Source organism: Orcinus orca, chromosome 14 (assembly GCF_937001465.1).
Source record: "Orcinus orca chromosome 14, mOrcOrc1.1, whole genome shotgun sequence".
Classification (NCBI taxonomy): Eukaryota; Metazoa; Chordata; class Mammalia; order Artiodactyla; family Delphinidae; genus Orcinus; species Orcinus orca.
In genome coordinates, this window is record NC_064572.1 from 83,222,036 (window position 1) to 83,240,341 (window position 18,306).

General features: G+C 39.3%; 1 protein-coding gene across 2 annotated transcripts in view; it reads right to left on the reverse strand.

Moving 5' to 3' along the window:
• The window catches only part of EEF1AKMT2 (EEF1A lysine methyltransferase 2), a 36,564-nt gene extending 22,063 nt beyond the window's left edge, over positions 1-14,501 (reverse strand). The window contains exons 1-3 of one of the 2 annotated variants that reach the window (XM_033420801.2): positions 14,350-14,501; positions 13,232-13,297; positions 12,606-12,720 (exon numbers count right to left, since the gene is read on the reverse strand). In XM_033420801.2, coding sequence (XP_033276692.1) covers positions 12,606-12,720; positions 13,232-13,297; positions 14,350-14,459 — 291 coding nt within the window. In that variant the 5' untranslated portion in view covers positions 14,460-14,501. Of the gene's footprint in view, positions 1-12,601; positions 12,721-13,231; positions 13,298-14,349 lie in introns of those variants that run through there. The other variant, XM_033420800.2, reaches the window with a different exon arrangement.
• Between the last annotated feature and the right edge of the window lie 3,805 nt (positions 14,502-18,306).

The window sequence follows — 18,306 nt, forward strand, 5'->3', positions numbered from 1 at the left end:
AATGACATATGACTGAGAACTTTCTAATTTTGAAAAAGGATCCCAAGCCACAGATTCAAGAAGCACTATAAACTCAAGGCATGATAAAAACAAAGATAGTATAGTATAATATATATCTGATAAAACATATAATTTATATTATATACAAATAGTATAATATATCTGATGAAAACCAAAATCAGAAAAATCTCAAAAGCATTCAGGGAGTGGGGTGGGGGATACAACGCGACAGATTACCTGCAAAATACCAACAGTAAGACTGACAGCTGGCCATAAGTCATAAAGAATGGAAGCCAGAAAACAACAAAAGGAAAATGCCAATCTAAAATTATATCCCAGCAAAAAAAACAAAAAAGTATGTATGTGTGTGTGTGTGTGTGTGTGTGTGTGTGTGTATCCATCAAAAATGTAGGTGGTCACTGAAAAAGCACCGAATATAAGCAATGACTGTTAGCATGACAAAAATACAGAAAACTAAACATTATGTGTCACATAGGCAAATATACATGACCACCTATTAAATTTACTTGTTTTAAAAAAACTGAATTTGATAAAAATCTATGGATCAGAGGTAAAGAAACTTTTTCTTTAAAGGAACAGAGCATAAATATTTTACACTTTTCCAGTCATACAATCCCTGTCACAACTACTCAACTCTACTACTGTAGCACATAAGCAGCTACAGACAAAGCTGTATTCCAAGAAATATTTATAAAAACAGGGGAAGCCTAGATTTGACTGATAAACTATAGTTTGCTGACCCTTATTCTAGATTTAACTTCCAACCCACAGAAAACACAGGGGACAGAAAACATGTTAAATAATACTACAGAGATGCAATTAGGAAGTCCACACTGTGGTAAATCATTTGGGACTAATAAACTACCTTCTACAACAAATAAATCACCAAGTTACATAAAGAAAAAGTGTAGGGAGAACTTAAAAGAGCCTTCGGAGACTATCAGCCAACTGCAATATGTGGACTCAATAACAGAATGGAAATGACAGAAGAAAAGTCAGTGAACTTGAAGACACATCAATACTAGTTATCAAATCTAATCAACAGAGAAAAATAATCGGAAAAGAATGAACAGGTTCTAAAGCTTCAGGGACCTGTGGGACAATACAAAGAGGCTTAACGTTGATGTTTACAGACTCTCAAAAGGAAAGGAGAATGTGATTCAGAGGAAAAAAAAAAAATTGAAAACATCCCAAATTTGGCAAAAGACTTAAGTTCTCAGATTCAAAAAGCTCAGTGAACCCCAAACAGAATAAGGAGAAAGAAATCCAAGCAGCAGTACATCATAATTAAACTGGTAAAAACTAAAAGACAATGGAAAAAATCTTGAAAGCATCTAGAAAACTGATGCATTACTTACAGGAACACAACAATTCAGATGACTGCAGATTTCTCATCAAAAACTATGGAGGTCACACAACATTTTTAAAGTACTGAAAGAACAGTTAATTCAGAATTCTATATTCAGCAAAAACATCCCTCAGGAATGAAGGTGAGATAAAGACATTCTCAGTTGAAGAAACACTAAGAAAATTTCTTGCCAGGAAAGCTGCTCTAAAATCATTCCTGAAGGAAGTTCTTTAGACAGAAGGTAAATAATACCAAAACAAACGAACAAACAAACTTGGAAGATCAGGAATGAAGAAAAAAGCTGCAAAAGTAAATATCTGTGTTAACATAATTAACTACTATTCTCCTTTGAAAGGAAACATTATAGCATTATCCTACAGGATTTTCAATGTAAAGGTAATATTTAAGACAACTGCAATATAAAGAAGGGAAGATTAAAAAACTCACAGGTGGTTAAGGTTTTCACATACCACATGGAACGGTAAAACACTGATTCTAAGTAGATTGTGTAAATAAAGTATGTATATTATAATCGTACAGCAACCACTAAAAAAGCCAAAAAGATACAGTCATTACAGCAACCACTAAAGAAACTATACAAAGACATTTATAAAACTAGATATATCTAATTAAAATGGAATACTAAGAAATGTCCAAATAAAGCAAAATAAGCAGGAAAGGAGAAAGGGAAGAATGAAAAAACAGAGGTAACAAAGAGAAAAGAAATAATAAAATGGTAGACCTAAATCCAAATGTTCTAAATATACCAATTAAAGGATAGAGATTATTAGAAAGGATAAAAAACATGACCCAACTATATGCTGGCTACAAGAAAGTCACTTCAAATATAATGATATAGGTTGGTTCAAAGAGAAAGAATAGAAAAGGATATACCATGCAAAAACTCATTTTGGCCTGCGTACCAAAAAAAAAAAAGCAAAAACTCATTTTAAAAAGTTGAACTTCACACCCACAAGGATGGTTACAATCAAAAAGATAATAAAAAGCGTTGGTGAGAATATGGAAAAACTGGAACTCACATACAGTGCGCATGGAAGTGTATAATGGTGTAGCCACTGTGAAAACAGTCTAGCAGTTTCTCAAAAGGTTAAATATAGAGTAACCATATGAACCTGGGTATAAACCCAAGAGAAATGAAAATATATGTCCATACAAAAACTTATACATGAATTTTCACAGCAGCATTTTTCATAATAGCCGAAAAGCAGAAACAACTTAAATGTCCATCAGCTGGCGAGTGAATAAACAAAATGTGGTAAACCCATCCAACAGAATATTAATTGGACAAGAGGAAAGAGTATTGATACATGCTACAGTATGGATGAACTTTGAGAACATTATGTTAAATGAAAGAAGCCAGACACAAAAGACTACATATTGATGATTCCATTTATATGAAATGCCCACAATAGACAAATCCACAGACACAGAATGTAGATTAGTGGTTGCCAGGGGTTGAAGGGAATGGGGAATAAGGAGTGAACGATAATGAATATAGGGTTTCTTCTTGGGGTGATGAAAATCTTCAGGAATAAAATAGTGGCGATGGTTGTACAAATTTGTGAATATACTAAAAACCACTTTCAAAGGGTAGATTTTATGGTATGTGGATTATATCTCAATTTTTTAAAAAAGCTGGAGTGGCTTTATTATTAGCATCAAAGTAAAATCAAAGTAAAGAAAACTACCAATGTTAAAGAGGAACATTATACAATAAATGGGTCAATTCATCAATACACAAACACATAAAATCCTAAATGTGTAACCTCTGAACAACAGAGTTTGAAAATACATGTAGCAAAAACTGACAGAAATAAAAGTTAAAATAGACAAATCTACCAATACCGTCAGACACTTCAACATTACTATTTCCATAATTAATAGCACTAATAGACAGAAAATCAGTAAAGGTATAGAAATGAACAACACCATCAAACACCATAAGTCTAGTTAACATATACAGAATACTCTATCCAGTAACAGCAGAATACACATTTTTTTCAAGTGCACATGAAACATTCACCAAGATGGATATATCCTGGATCATAAAACAAAGTAACACATTTAAAAGAATTTAAATCATACAAAGTATGTTCTCTGACATAATCGAATTAGACTAGAAGTCAAAAGCAGAAAGAGAAAAATCCACAACATGTGGAAATTAAACAACAGAATTCTAAATAATCTGGATCAAAGAAGAAAATTAGAGAATTCCCTGGTGGTCCAGTGGTTAGGACTCCACACTTTTCACAGCCAGGGGCCCGGGTTCAATCCCTGGTTGGGGAACTAAGATCCTGCAAGACTCACGGCACAGCCAAAAAAAAAGAAGAAAATAAAAATACAGCATATCAAATTTGTGCGGTGCAGGAGCACCTACAGAAAAATTTATAGCACTTATATCATTAAATGTTTACATGAGAAAAGAAGGAAAGTCCCAAATCAATAATCTAAGCTTCTACCTTAAGAAGCTAGAAAAAAAGAGCAAGAATAAATTAAAAGCAAAAAGAATGAAAAAATAATAAAATTAAGAGCAGAACCCATTGAAAATGAAACATAAAAGCAATAGAGAAAGTCAATGAAAACAAAAGCAACTTTTTATAAAAGATAGAAAAAATGAATCTCTAGCATCACTATCAAAGAAAAAGAGAGAGAAGACACAAGTTACCAACATTAGGAATGAACAAGGGGATTTCAATACAGACCCAACAGACTTTAAAAGGACAATAAGAGAATACTGTGCAGAACTCTATACACACAAATTCACAATGGACTAATTCCTCAAAAACCACAAACCACACAAACTCACTCAAATGAAATAAATAACCTAAATAGGACTGTGACTATTAAAGAAATTTTATTCATATTTTAAACCTTCAGAAAAGAAATTTCCGGGTTAAATGGTTTAATTGCAAATTCTACCAAACACTCAAGAAGAAATAACACTAGTGCTACACAATATCTTAAAAAATTTAAAAAGGAGGGAATTCTTCCCCACTCATTTTATAAGGCCATCAATGCCCTGAGACCAAAACCAAATAAAGATAATACAGGACTGCAGGGAAACTGCAGACCAATATCCCTCAGGAATACAGATGTAGGGAATTCCCTGGCAGTCCAGTGGTTAAGACTTCACCTTCCAATGAAGGGGGTATGGGTTCAATTCCTGGTCGAGCTAAGATCCCACATGCCTAGTGGCCAAAAAACCAAAACATAAAACAGAAACAACACTGTAACAAATTCAATAGAGACTTTAAAAATGGTCCACATCAAAAAAATCTCTTTTTAAAATTAATTAATTTATTTGGTTGTGCCAGGTCTTAGTTGTGGCAGGCAGGCTCCTTAGTTGTGGCATGCATGTGGGATCTAGTTCCCTGACCAGGGATCCAACCCGGGTCCCCTTGCACTGGGAGCGCAGAGTCTTATCCACTGCACCACCAGGGAAGTCCCCAAAAAAAAGCTTAAAAAAAATACAGATTTAAAAGTTCTCAACAAAATAGTAACAAATTGAATCTAGCAATACAGAAACAGAATTATACATTATGACCAAATGGGGCTTATTCCACAAGCGCAATACTGGTTCAATATCTGAAAATCAATTAATATAATCCACCATATTAACAGTCTAAAGAAAAAACACCTCATGATTATATTCACTAATGCAAAAAAATTTTATTTTATTTTATTATTTTTTTAACGAAATTCAAGAAATACGTCCTAAAAATACAAGGGAACTTCTTCAACCTGATAAAGGGCATCTAATAAAATCCTGCAGCTAACATCATCCGTAATGGTGAAAAACTGAAGACTTTCCCCCTAAGATGGGAACAAGGCAGGAATGTGCCATCACCAGTCCTAGTCAATACCATATTGGAAGACCTAGGTAGTGTAATCAGGCAAGAAAAAAAAAGGCATGCATATTGGAAAGAATGAAATAAAACTGTCCCCATTCACAAATGGCATGACTGTCTACATAGAAAATCCCAGAAAATCCACTTAAACCTCCTAGAACTAATAATATGCAAGATTACAGGATACAAAGGCAACACAAAAATCAACCATATTTCTAGCAATAAACGATTGGAAACTGAATTTCAAAAAGCAATACCATTTTAAATACTCCCAAAACAAATATATAGGTATAAGTCTAAAAAATATGCACAGGATCTGCATGCTGAATGAAAACCAAAAAATGCTGAGGAAAGAAATCCAGGAAGACCTAAATGAATGAAGAGAGACACTATGTTCATAAACTGGAAGACTCAAGATAGTAAAGATGTTGATTCTCCTCAAATCACAGATTTAGCTCAATTTCAATGAAATTTTCAACATGGATTCTTTTGTAGATATTTACAAACTAATTCTTAAATTTATTTGGAAAGGTAAAGGAACTAGAATGGCCAATACAACATTTGAAAAAGAATAAAGTTGAGAGACTCACACTACCCAACTTTTAAGATTTACTAAAAAGCTACACTAATCAAGATAGCATCCAGAGGATGTCACCATGAATTCTTCCAAACATTTAAGAAAGAAACAAAACTAATCTTACAAAAATCCTCTGAAAAAAATAAAAACAGAGACAAGTCTCACCTCATTTTATCAGACCAGCATAACCTTGACACAAAAACTTTACATTAAAATTGCAAGTAAGCACAACTGGACAGCCCGCATGCCTCAACGAAAGATCCCGCATGCCGCAACTAAGACCCTATGCAGCCAAAAATAAAGTAAATAAATATTTTTAAAAATAAAATTGCAAGTAAGGAAAATTACTGGCTAATCTCTCTCATGAAGCTATATAATTCCTAAGTAGAATACTACCAAATCAAATCCAACAATATATGAAAAGGATAATACATCACAATCAAACTTGGTTTACTTCAGGAACGGAAATTTTTTATAACATTGAACAATCACTACAATTATCTCAATAAAAATGTCAATTAAAAAAAAAAACTGGGCTTCCCTGGTGGCACAGTGGTTGAGAGTCCGCCTGCCAATGCAGGGGACACGGGTTCGAGCCCTGGTCCAGGAAGATCCTACATGCCGCAGAGCAACTAAGCCCGTGCGCCACAACTACTGAGCCTGTGCTCTAGAGCCCGTGAGCCGCAACTACTGAGCCTGCGTGCCACAACTACTGAAGCCCACGCACCTAGAGCCCGTGCTCTGCAACAAGACAAGCCACCTCAATGAGAAACCCGCACACCATAACAAAGAGTAGCCCCCGCTCACCGCAACTAGAGAAAGCCCACACACAGCAACGAAGACCCAACGCAGCCAAAAATAAATAAATAAATAAATTTTTTAAATTGAGGACCCCCACCAAAATCAATCAGTTCAACTCTAACAGAATCAAGAAGAAAAATCATCTGATCATATCAATGAATATTAAAGAAAGCAACTGATCGAGTTCAACAACCCAACCATTATGATTAAAAACTCTTAACAAACTAGAATATAAAGGAACAGCCTCAATCTGGATGACTACCTGTAAAAACCTAGAGCTAACATCATATTTAACAGTGAAATATTAGCTTTCCTCTTCTAATAGGCAGTGTTAGAAGGCTATCTGCCTTCACAATTTCTATTCAATGTTGACCTAGAGACTGCACAGCATTTTAATAAACAAAATATTAAGAATGGAATAGAAGAAATACAACTACTATTTACACATGACATTACAGTCTTTATAGAAAATCCAAAAGAATCTATAAATAAATAATTAGAATTAATGTGTGACTTACTGGATACAAGATCAATATAAAAATCTGTTGTACTTATACATAGCAGCAATAAACTATTAGAAAATAAAATTTAAAAGCATAACAATAATAGTCACAACAACAAAAAAATCTAGGAATCAACCAAGGAAAAATACTGGTTGGCCAAAAGGTTGTTCTGGTTATTTGGGGGTTTTTTTAATATATTTTTAAATTTATTTTTGGCTGCGTTGGGTCTTCGTTGCTGTGTGCGGGCTTTCTCTAGTTGCGGTGGGCAGGGGCTACTCTTCGTTGTGGTGCGCAGGCTTCTCATTGAGGTGGCTTCTCTTGTTGCGGAGCACGGGCTCTAGGCGCGCGGGCTTCAGTAGTTGTGGCGCGCAGGCTCAGCAGTTGTGGCACACAGGCTTAGTTGCTCCGTGGCATGTGGGATCTTCCCAGACCAGGGCTCGAACCCATGTCCCCTGCACTGGCAGGCGGATTCTTAACCACTGCGCCACCAGGGAAGTCCCTGTTTGGTTTTAAGTAAAAATAAGACACATTTTTCATTTTCACCAAGAACTTTATTGAACAATGTATTCATTAACCGAGCAAACTTTTTGGCCAACCCAATATATAAGATCTCTGTACAGAAAATCTCTATACAGACAAAATACTACTGAGAGAAAATTAAGAACTAAATAAATGGAGGAATACATCATGTTCATGGATTCACTCGATACTATAAACATGTAAATCCTCCTCAAACTGATCCATAAATTCAATACAATCCTAATCAAAATCCCAGGGTGGGTTTTGTTTTTTTCCTGAAAAGTGATGATTCTAAAATTTAAATAAATATGCAAAGAGCTAACTAACAACATACAAGACAACAATGGAAAAGCTATCAAAGTCAGAGAACTTACGTTAACCAAATGGGGAGACTTGTCCAGTAATTAGGACAATTTGGCATTGGCATCAGGATAAACAAACAGACCCAAAGGAATAGAACAGAGGATCCAGAAACAGACCCAAACACATACTATTACTGGACTTATGACAGAGGCACCCCTACAGTGCAGTGGGGGAAAGAGCAGACATTTCAATAAGTGGTGCTGGGTTATCTGAATATTCATAGGTAAAAAAAAAAATAAACCTTGACTCTACCTCACAACATACACAGCAATTAATTGGGACCTAAATGTGAAAAGGAAAAGAACAAAGTTTCTAGAAAAACATATAGGAAAATATCATTTTGACTCTGGGTAGGCAGATTTACTACACAATATTCAAAAGCACTAACCATTTTTAAATGCTATATTAAACTTCAGTAAAATTAAAGAACTTCTGTTCATCAAAAGACACTATTACAGGGACTTCCCTGGTGGTCCAGCGGTTAAGATTCCAAGCTCCCAATGCAGGGGGCCTGGGTTCGATTCCTGGTCAGGGAACTAGATCCCTCATGCCGCAACTAAAAAGATCCCGCGTGACACAAGGAAACGCGACAAGAAATATCCTGCGCGCTGCAACTAAGACCTGGCGCAGCCAAATAAATAAATAAAAATTTTTTTAAAAGGTACTATTACAGGGCTTCCCTGGTGGCGCAGTGGTTGAGAGTCCGCCTGCCTTTGCAGGGGACACGGGTTCATGCCCCGGTCCGGGAAGATCCCACATGCCGCGGAGCGGCTGGGCCCGTGAGGCATGGCCGCTGAGCCTGCACATCCGGAGCCTGTGCTCCGCAACAGGAGAGGCCACAGCAGTGAGAGGCCCGCGTACCACAAAAAAAAAAAAAAAGATACTATTACAAAAGTGAAGAGACAAGCGACACACCAGATACAAAGGTTATATACACAGAATATATAAAAAACTCCTACAAATCAATAAAAGAAAGGCAACCCAATCTTTAAATAAGCGAAAGCTTGAATAGGCATTTCACAAAAAAGAACAGCCAAATAGCATATGAAGATATGCTCAATATCCTTAGACATCAGGGAAATGAGAATAAAACCACAAGATACCACTACACACCTAGCAGAATCACTGAAATTGGATAAGCTGACAAGAGCAGGTGTTGGCAAGGATGTGGAGCTACTATAATTCTCACACACTGCCAGTAGGAGTGCAAACTAGTGCAACCAATTTGGAAAACTGTCTGGCAGTATTCATAATAACACAGTGCTGGAAATGAGTCAAATGACTATCAACAGGAGGATGAAGGAATAAAATGAATGAATAAATCAATAAATAAATTGTGGTATTTTCATATAGTACAGTACTAACCACAATGAAATGAAGCACTCTAGTGCTACACACAATATGAAAGACCATGGGTAAACCTAACAAAGCCATGCTCAGCAAAAGAAACCATATCAAAAAAGTGCATACCCAAAGATACTACTCACATCAAGTCAACAAGAGGCAAAACTCAATGAAATGGAAAAAGGATAATCTTTTCAACAAATGACGGATGGAACAATTCAACATTCACATACCAAAAAAAATTAACCCCAACCAGTATCTCAAACCTTCTACAAAAATTAATTCAAAACAAATAATAGATCTAAATGTAAAAATTTTAAACTTTTAGAAGAAAACCTAGAAGACCTATGTGACCTTAAGTTAGGCAAAGAGTTCTTTAATATGACAACAAAAGCACGATCCACATACGAAAAAATTAATAAATGTGACTTCATAAAAATGAATTTCTGCTCTTCAGAAGATATTGTTAAAGAGAATGAAAAACAACAAGCGAACAAATGAGAGAAAACATTTGCATATCACATACCTGACAAGGAACTTATATCCACAATACATAAAGAATCCTCAAATCTTAATAAGTTAACAGGCAACCCCATTTAAAAATAGGCCAAAGATTTGAACACACATTTCACCAAAGATATACAGATGGCAAAAGAGCACATGAAAAGGTAATCAAAGTCATTAGGAAAATGCTAATTAAAACCACAATAAGAAACCAGTACAGCTGACATGAAAAATAGCCTAACTTATGATGACAGAAGTCAAAATAATCATTACCTTTAGGAGGGAATGAGTGGGAGGGGACACAAGGGGGCTTCTTCTATGGTGTTAATAATGTTTTCTTTGTTGATCAGGTTGGTGAGTTACACACAATTATTCATTTTGTAAAAGCTGTACACTTATGACCTATTCACTTTTCTACACGGATGTTATACTTTATTCAGTAAGTTCACATTAAAAAAGAAAAAAACTTCCCAAAGCGACTCCACATCTAGGTAGCTTCACCAGTGAATTCTACCAAACATTTAAGGAAGAAAAAACAGTTGTCAACAAACTCTTTCAAAAAATAGATTCTTGTTTAATGATGTCAGCATAACTTGATACCAAACCCTGACAAGGACACTACAAGAAAGGAAAATTACAGGACAATCTCCCTCATGGACAAAGTTGCAAAAATCCTAAACAAAATATTAACAAAGTGAATCCAGTAATATATATATATAAGTTGGGTTTATTCCAGAAATGCACTTAACATTTGAAAATGATCAATGTAATTCACCTACATGAATAAAGGAAAAAATTCATATGGTTACCTCAACAGATACAGGAAAAACATTTAATCAACAACAACACACACCATTAGCAAAGGAGAAAAACATTTAATCAACAACAACACACACCTTAGCAAATCTGAAGTCTGATAACAGAGTTATCTACAAAACTAACTTACAAGATAACATCATACCTAACAGTGAAACACTGAACGTATTCTCTGAAAAGGGCAGAAAAAGACAAGGATGCCTTCTGTCACCACTTCTTTTCAACATTCTCCCAAAGGTCCCAAACAGTGTAATAAGGGGGGAAAAGTTACAAAGGATTGGAAAGGAAGAAATAAAACTCTCATTATTTATAGTTTGCCTAATTATATATGTAGAAAATATAAAAGAATCTATAGTTAAACTATTAGTCTAAAAGGATAAATCATTAACCTCTACAAGTGAGCTATTAGAATCCGAAAGTATCTACAGGTAAACAACAGAGTGAATAAATAAAATTGTGGTATAATTGTACAAAGGATTCATATACAGCAACAAAAACGAATGAACTGCTATGTACAAGTTGAGTGAATCTCACAGAATGTTGACTGAAAGACACCAGAAAGAACACACTGAAGGCTTCCATTTATATCGAAAACAGACAAATTAATCAATGATGTTAAAACTCCTTGTAGTTGCCTTTAGAGAGGAAGGAGGAGCAATTTAGAGGATTATCAGGGAGTTTAAGGGGGGCTTCTAGAGTCTGTAATATTCTGTTTCTTGATTAGGGTGATAGGTGTGTTCACTTTGTAATAATTAATTGAGCCATACTCTTTTGGTTTGCGCACTTTAATGTAGTTATGCTGCACCTCGTTTCAAAAAAATTTATTACAATTTTTTCTAATCACATTTCACTGCTTGAAACATTTTAACGGCTCCCCATAGACTAAGAGTAAAATCTAAGCTCTTAGGCATGGCATATGATATGGCTCCTACCTTTAATCTAAACCTCATCTCTATCTCACACATACACTTTATATTCTAATTTACCAAATTATTTATAGGGCCAGAACCTTCATGCCTTTAGATAATGTTTCCACTTCTTGAAATTCTCTCCCTCTTTACACTCTACCCACACTCAACACAATTTCCACCCAACTTGGATATTAGCTCCTCCAAGACCCTTCTTATCCCTCTTCCCCAAATCACTCCCTTTCCTATACTCAGTATATCTATTATTGCATACATCAAGCTACAGCATTAGCTATTTATGTCTATGTCAGTCTATCCTCTATTGTACTGTGAACAACTCAAGCACAAGGTCTAAATTTTCATACTGCCAGTGCCTACCACAAGGCTTGACAGGTGGTAGTCACTTAGCAAGTTTCACTGTTACGTATATAACCTTACAAGCTGAAACAGTAAAACCATCTAGGATGAAGCCTAAGTCTTACACCTCCTCCACAGCACTCGGCAGAGCAATGATACACTACAGGCATTAACGGTGATGGTTTAGCTAGTAGTAGAACCTGTACCAAAACTCAGTTCCATGGACAAAATGCACTTTTCAAAGCATATGCAAAACACTCTTCAAAAACCATATGCTCACCTAAGAAAAGGGATGTATGTCCTACTGGAAATGTAAAAAAATCATCATCCTTTTATACATACAGATTTCCAGAGTTTTGAGCTAGAAGAAACCAACAGAAATCACCTAGTCAAAATCTTTAGGAAAGAACTGAAGTCCAGAAAAAAAAGTGGCTTGCTCAAGGTTGAGACAATAGCAAGAAGGGCCAAGACTAGGACTCAGATCCCCTGGCTTCTCACTTAGTGCTTTCTCACAGCCCATGCAGCCTCCCTTTTGTACCATGTGACTTCTCAAGGTAAGTGGTACGACTACTTTACTACTTTGGATTTAGATAGCTAGTATCCTCAATTGCAAGATTTTTTTCTTAATTTCATTTTTAAATTTGGTTCTAACACATGAATACTAATAGTACCAACAAGTTCAACCAGGAAAACACCATTTCCAGTTCCAATATCAAGCACTGAAGCATCCAATGGAATCTTGTGTTTCTGCATCCACCTTATTAGTCGAGTCATACTCTCTTCTCCAAACCTATTAGAAACAGAGAATCAGTTAATCAAATAACAGAGGGATAGAGAACAAAGGTTATAACTACATTACACTCAAGCAGCTTATTCAGTTTGCTCAATTAAGTCTTTTTTGAAAGTAAGAAATAACATCTGTAACTGCTTAATCTTCATCTATACTATTATTCAGAAGAAAACACCCCCAAGAATAGAACAGAATAGCTAAGGCTGGTATGTTACTTATTAATGTTTCTCTACATCAGCATTAACACTTGTACATGTTGGTGGCTAAAACGTGCATTGCTTATTGAAAAAGGACAGTTATAAAATAAGGGTTATTTCCTAATACTGTCATCAAATTTAAATCTGGGCCATTAAAAGAGAAAAGAGACAGATTCTTTCAATCTACCCACCAAAGCCAGAATCAGTCCAAGGTTCCCAAGATTTCTAGGGTTTCTCTGGGATAAGCACTTAAAAGACACACACACACCTACACAATCTTCTGGATCATAATCCCACTACTTTTTCTAACTTACCAGATTTCTCCTGTATCTCCATATTCTTGGAAAGTTTGCAGTTCTCTCTCATAGACAGCATCCCAACTATATGAATAATCAAATGCAAAGCAAATTATTCAATTAAACTGTATTATGAATTAAAGGTATATTTCTAATACATTACTGGGATAGTTATGACAGAAATTTAAAACATTATTAGTGTTGACAAGTGCACACCGCTCAATCTTTTAACATCCTTGTGTTAAAAGAATGAAAGAAATAAGATTATACATGTAAAGCACTTACAACAATGCCTGACATTTAAAACGGTGTATGTTTTAGCTTAAAAAATACAAAGACGTATCTGTCCAAGGATCCCTAAGTCCCAAACACAAATCCAAAACTTGACTGTAAAGGCATAGTGTCATTACAGCACTTTTCAGTTTAAAATGTAAAGACAATAATTTTCTACCAATTAGGTGGTTACTCACAATGGAATTCGCCAAAAATAAGCTCCGCTTAAAGGTTAAGTTTTAAGACTTACTCTCACTCCTTTTAAGGACTCCTCCTCCATCAATTGCCGTCTCTTCCTATTTCATGTCTATAGAAGCCCTTCTCCTCCTCCAAGTTACCTCTCATTCTTACCTTTCCCCACAGTCATTCATTCATCCATTAATCCATTAAATAAGTGCTGAGCGTCTGCTTAGGTCAGACCACTTTCTCCTACTCCAAGATGCCCACTATCTCCTCGCTCCCTCCTTACACCATCCCCCCCCACTCCCACCCCTTCCAGCTTCCACGTCCCTGCCCTCGTCCTCTTAACCTTTTCAGCTTCCCAGCCGAGCAGTTCTCCTCCGGCCTCCTACCCTCGCCCACCAGCCGTATTCGTCAGCCCCGCCCACTTTCACCCCACGGGCCCCTTAGACGTCAACCCCTTGAAAAGCCTATTTACAGCCGCCAGTGTAGTCCCTCGGGATTCCATCCCTACGACCCCCGCCCCCGGACCCTCGTCCAAGGCGGCCCTTTAGGCTTCCTCCCGTCACGCCCCCTAAGCTCTCCCCATCTTCCGGGGCCGCCTAGGCCCCATCTCTCCTTCCCCTCCTGCGGCCCAGTCCGGGCAGCGCCGCTCACCCTCCCCTGCCCTGCGCCACACTCACTGCTCTCGGGTGCCCAGCGCAGACGGGGCGAAGCCATCCCCTCGGGGACTGCCCCCTCGAGACCGCGCCGCGGCCCCAGCGCCGCCGTAGTCGTCCGCGCCCTCGCTCATCGCGCTCCTTACCCCGGAGGGCCTTTGGGGCCGCCATAGAGACGTGGCGCGGGCAGAGCGGACGGGCGGGCTGGCGCCTCTAGGAGGCGGGAGTCGGCCCTCTCTACTGCTCCCGGCCCCGGTGGGGGTCCGCAGTCCTGCGCTTTTCCTGCAGCCACCCTGGTCCAGAGTCCCGGATCCCAAAGCCCAGAGTGGGCGGGGCGGGGCCTCGCCTCGGTCCCCATTCTCCCTCCAACCAGCGTTAGATGCACCCCCTTCTTCGAGGTGCCCGCCTAAGCACCACTATATTTGGGGACTGCTGTTCCTAAGGGACTGTTCAAGGTATTGCATTTTGGAAAAAGGCTGGCGGTGGGGGAGCCACACTGAATACCTAAGCCGACACTGCTCAACCCAAATGTACAAATCACCTCATCTCTCCACGTCGTGGGCAGATCTGAGAAATGAGTGGGACAGTCCATCGCATTATTTGGCTTTCCTGCCCAAGGCTAATTTCATTTGCGGCTGGCATTCCGCCTTGCAAATAGCACTCTGGCCTCTTCTGACTTGACGTCACTGGTGGACGAGGGAATTTATGCCCAGTGAAATGAATGCCATACGACACCCGCCCCCCCCCCGCCCTCCTCCCCGCCCTCCCAAGTAAGCCAATCACGGGTATCAGAGTGCTAAGTGAGAAGAAAGGTCTAAGTGAAAGTCAAGATGCCTGTCTCAGCTCTGCCCCTAACCAGGCGCCTGGCCCTATCCAAGACTCCTAACCTCTGTGTGCTTCAATTTCCTCACCTGCAGCTCGCTGGTAATAGAATGCTCCCAACCAGTGAATCTGAGATTCATCCACCTCTTGGTGGGACTGATGCTGGAAGTTCTGCAGCATAATGCCAGAGATCTTATGGGCCAAATGTCTGGGGGGACTTCTGTAGCAGCAATGAAATACTGGTAGTCCAATGCCCTAGGCAAGAATCTCAAAGGCTCTTAGCAAGGCTGCCTTCCAACCAAAACACATGTTTCCTAGGCCACTTTTCTGTTGACATGGCAGACAGAAGCCCAATAACAAGTCCCTGGAGGTAAGTGGCGTCAACATTTGCCTTTCCAGCTCACAGAAATCCCGATTAAGACCGCATGTGCATCTCCTCTGATGCAAGACGTTCCAAGATCTTCAGGCAACCACTGGTGACAGAATATGGTAAAAGGCAGATGGGAATCTATGTGTATAGTGATTAAAGAACTCAAGAAAGTGCGTAAGTAACCTTATTACAGAGTAATAAAACCACCAGATGCCACGGCCAATTAGTGCTGCCCTGAGCGAATGGTTGTTTTGATTTTTTCTAGACTCGATGCTCAAGAGAGTAAGCTTGAATGTGACTGAGTGGGTCTTAAAAAGTTTTAGGTTCTAATTCAGAAGCACCCATGAAAGACAAGGCCGTCTTCAATCTGATGTCTTGCCAACACTTAAGATGTTTTTGCTGTGTTTGCTGAATGCTATAAACAGTTGTTGGTATGGAGCCCTGGAAAAAACCCATGGTTTATACAGAGTTCCTTCTCTGGCTCCAGGATTACTCTGGGTGTTTAGTTCTGAGGGCTGAATGGGGCACCACCTCTGATCTCCCAGGGCAACAGATTCTTGGTGGGGGGGATGGAGACGCTCGATCCGAGCAGAGCTGCCCATCACCAGGGAGAAGGAGGAATGTGCCAAGGAACACAGTCCCTTCCACCAGGTGCTCGTTCCACAAGGCAGGAGGGAGGCTCTGAGGGTATTCTGGGTTGCCTGTCTCCCTCTCATTCTGCCAATCCCTGCAGCCTGGAACCCTGCTCACCTATAACTTCTCTGAAACTGCTTTCAGGAGTTCTCAAATGCTCCCCAATTGGCAAAACAATGGTCAAGTTCCAGGCAATTCTGGTTAGGGTTAGAAGGGAAGGATTCTCTGAGAGGGTGGCACTGAGTGAAAACCTAAAAGAGTTTGTCACAGGTGGTATCCCTAGGGAAGCAGAGTGTAAGACTGAGATGAACATGGCAGAAGTTTATTAGGGAGTGCTCTCAAGATCACCACCTATCGGGGAAGAGAGAAGCAGGGTTGGACAGAGGAAGTAGTCAGGCTGGGGTACCATTACGACTGAGCCTCAGTTAACACCCTCTCCCCTGACAGGGCACTGTGAAGCTGGGATGATCCTTTGGAATTTTCAGGTTGGACTGAAGGATGTGAGCCTCTATTCATCTACATTGACCAGGCATTGAATGCTTGTTTGCCCAGAAAAGGAGGATTGACCTTGGGTGATGAGACTCTTCCATGAAGGATAATTCCAGGAGAGGGCTGTCACCTGACAACCTCCCCAGCAGCTGGGAAAATAATGCAATCAGTTGTGCAAGGGGAGATCTGGGTCACACATCACCACATCTAGAGCAGAGATAATAGAGTAAACCTTGCAGCTTTCTGGGAGAAGAGCATTTCAGGCAAAGGGAAGAGTGAGTGCAAAGCCCCTGAGGTAGAATGAGATAGGGGTATCCAGGAAGCAGAAAAAAGACTAGTATAGCTGTAGCAGAGTGAACAAACGGGACAGCAGCAGGAAATGAAGGAGTCAGATCATTGTAAGGTTTGGGATTTGACCAAGAAGCAACATGATTTAAATTTAAGTTTTGGGGGGCTCCCCTGGTGGCGCAGTGGTTGAGACTCCGCCTGCCGATGCAGGGGACACGGGTTCGTGCCCCAGTCCGGGAAGATCCCACATGCCGCGGAGCGGCTGGGCCCGTGAGCCATGGCCACTGAGCCTGCGCATCCGGAGCCTGTGCTCCACGACGGGAGAGGCCACAGCAGTGAGAGGCCCGCGTACCGCAAAAAAAAAAAAAAAAAAAAATTTAAGTTTTGGCGTGACAATTTTGGCTGGTATGTTGTGAATAGATTTGGCAGGGAAAGGGTTAAAAGCAGAAGTGGGAACACAGGGTTTCTCAACCTCATTCCATTGACATTTGGGGGGGGATAATTCTTTGCTGTGAAGGGCTGTCCTATGCATTGTAGGATGTTTAGCAGCTTCGTTGGCCTCTGACCATTAAATACCAGTGGCACCCTACCCCCACCCCCAGTTGTGACATCCAAAAATGTCTCATTTTTGCCAAATGACCCGTGGGGCAGAATTGCCTCCAGTTCAGACCCCTTGAGTTAGGGGCTGTTACAATGATCTGGGAGAGAGATGATGATAGCTTGGACCACTGTGATGGGTATGCTGATGGTGAGTTGTAGGATTCTGGATATATTTTGAAAACTGCTGATCGATCAAAGGGAGCATCAAGAATATTCCAATGTTGTTGGCCTGTGCAACTGTCAAGAAACAGTTCTGTTTGCTGAGTTTGGAAAAAGTGTGGTAGAAGGAGCTTTCTGACAGATTAAAATCCCAGTTTTGAACCTGGAAGATTGAACAAATTGAAGAATAATGATTGGAAAGGTTAGTTCCTTCCCTGAGGTTGGTTGTAGTTCATTTTCACCATTATTTATGTTGATTTTTTTAAATCTTCTTTCCATGATTTTTCATTAAATTTGTCTTCCCTTGTACCCAGAATCCAGTTGCTTCTTAACCTCCAGCGTTACCACCATCTCACTTCAAACCATTGTCATCCAGCGTCTGGATTATTGTGATAGCCTCCCTTCCCCGGCAATATATTTTGGACATTGCAGCCAGAGTGGTCATGTGAAAATTGAAATCACATCATGTTACTTCTAGGTCAAACACAAAACCGTACAGTTGCCCGAATCAACTGCCTCTTTTATCCTTGAGCGTGGCAAATGCTGGCTTTTAATGCTAAAAGTTTCGTTTGTAAAGAGAAAAAACGGTTTGGGGAACTACCAAGAGCTATACAGAAGAG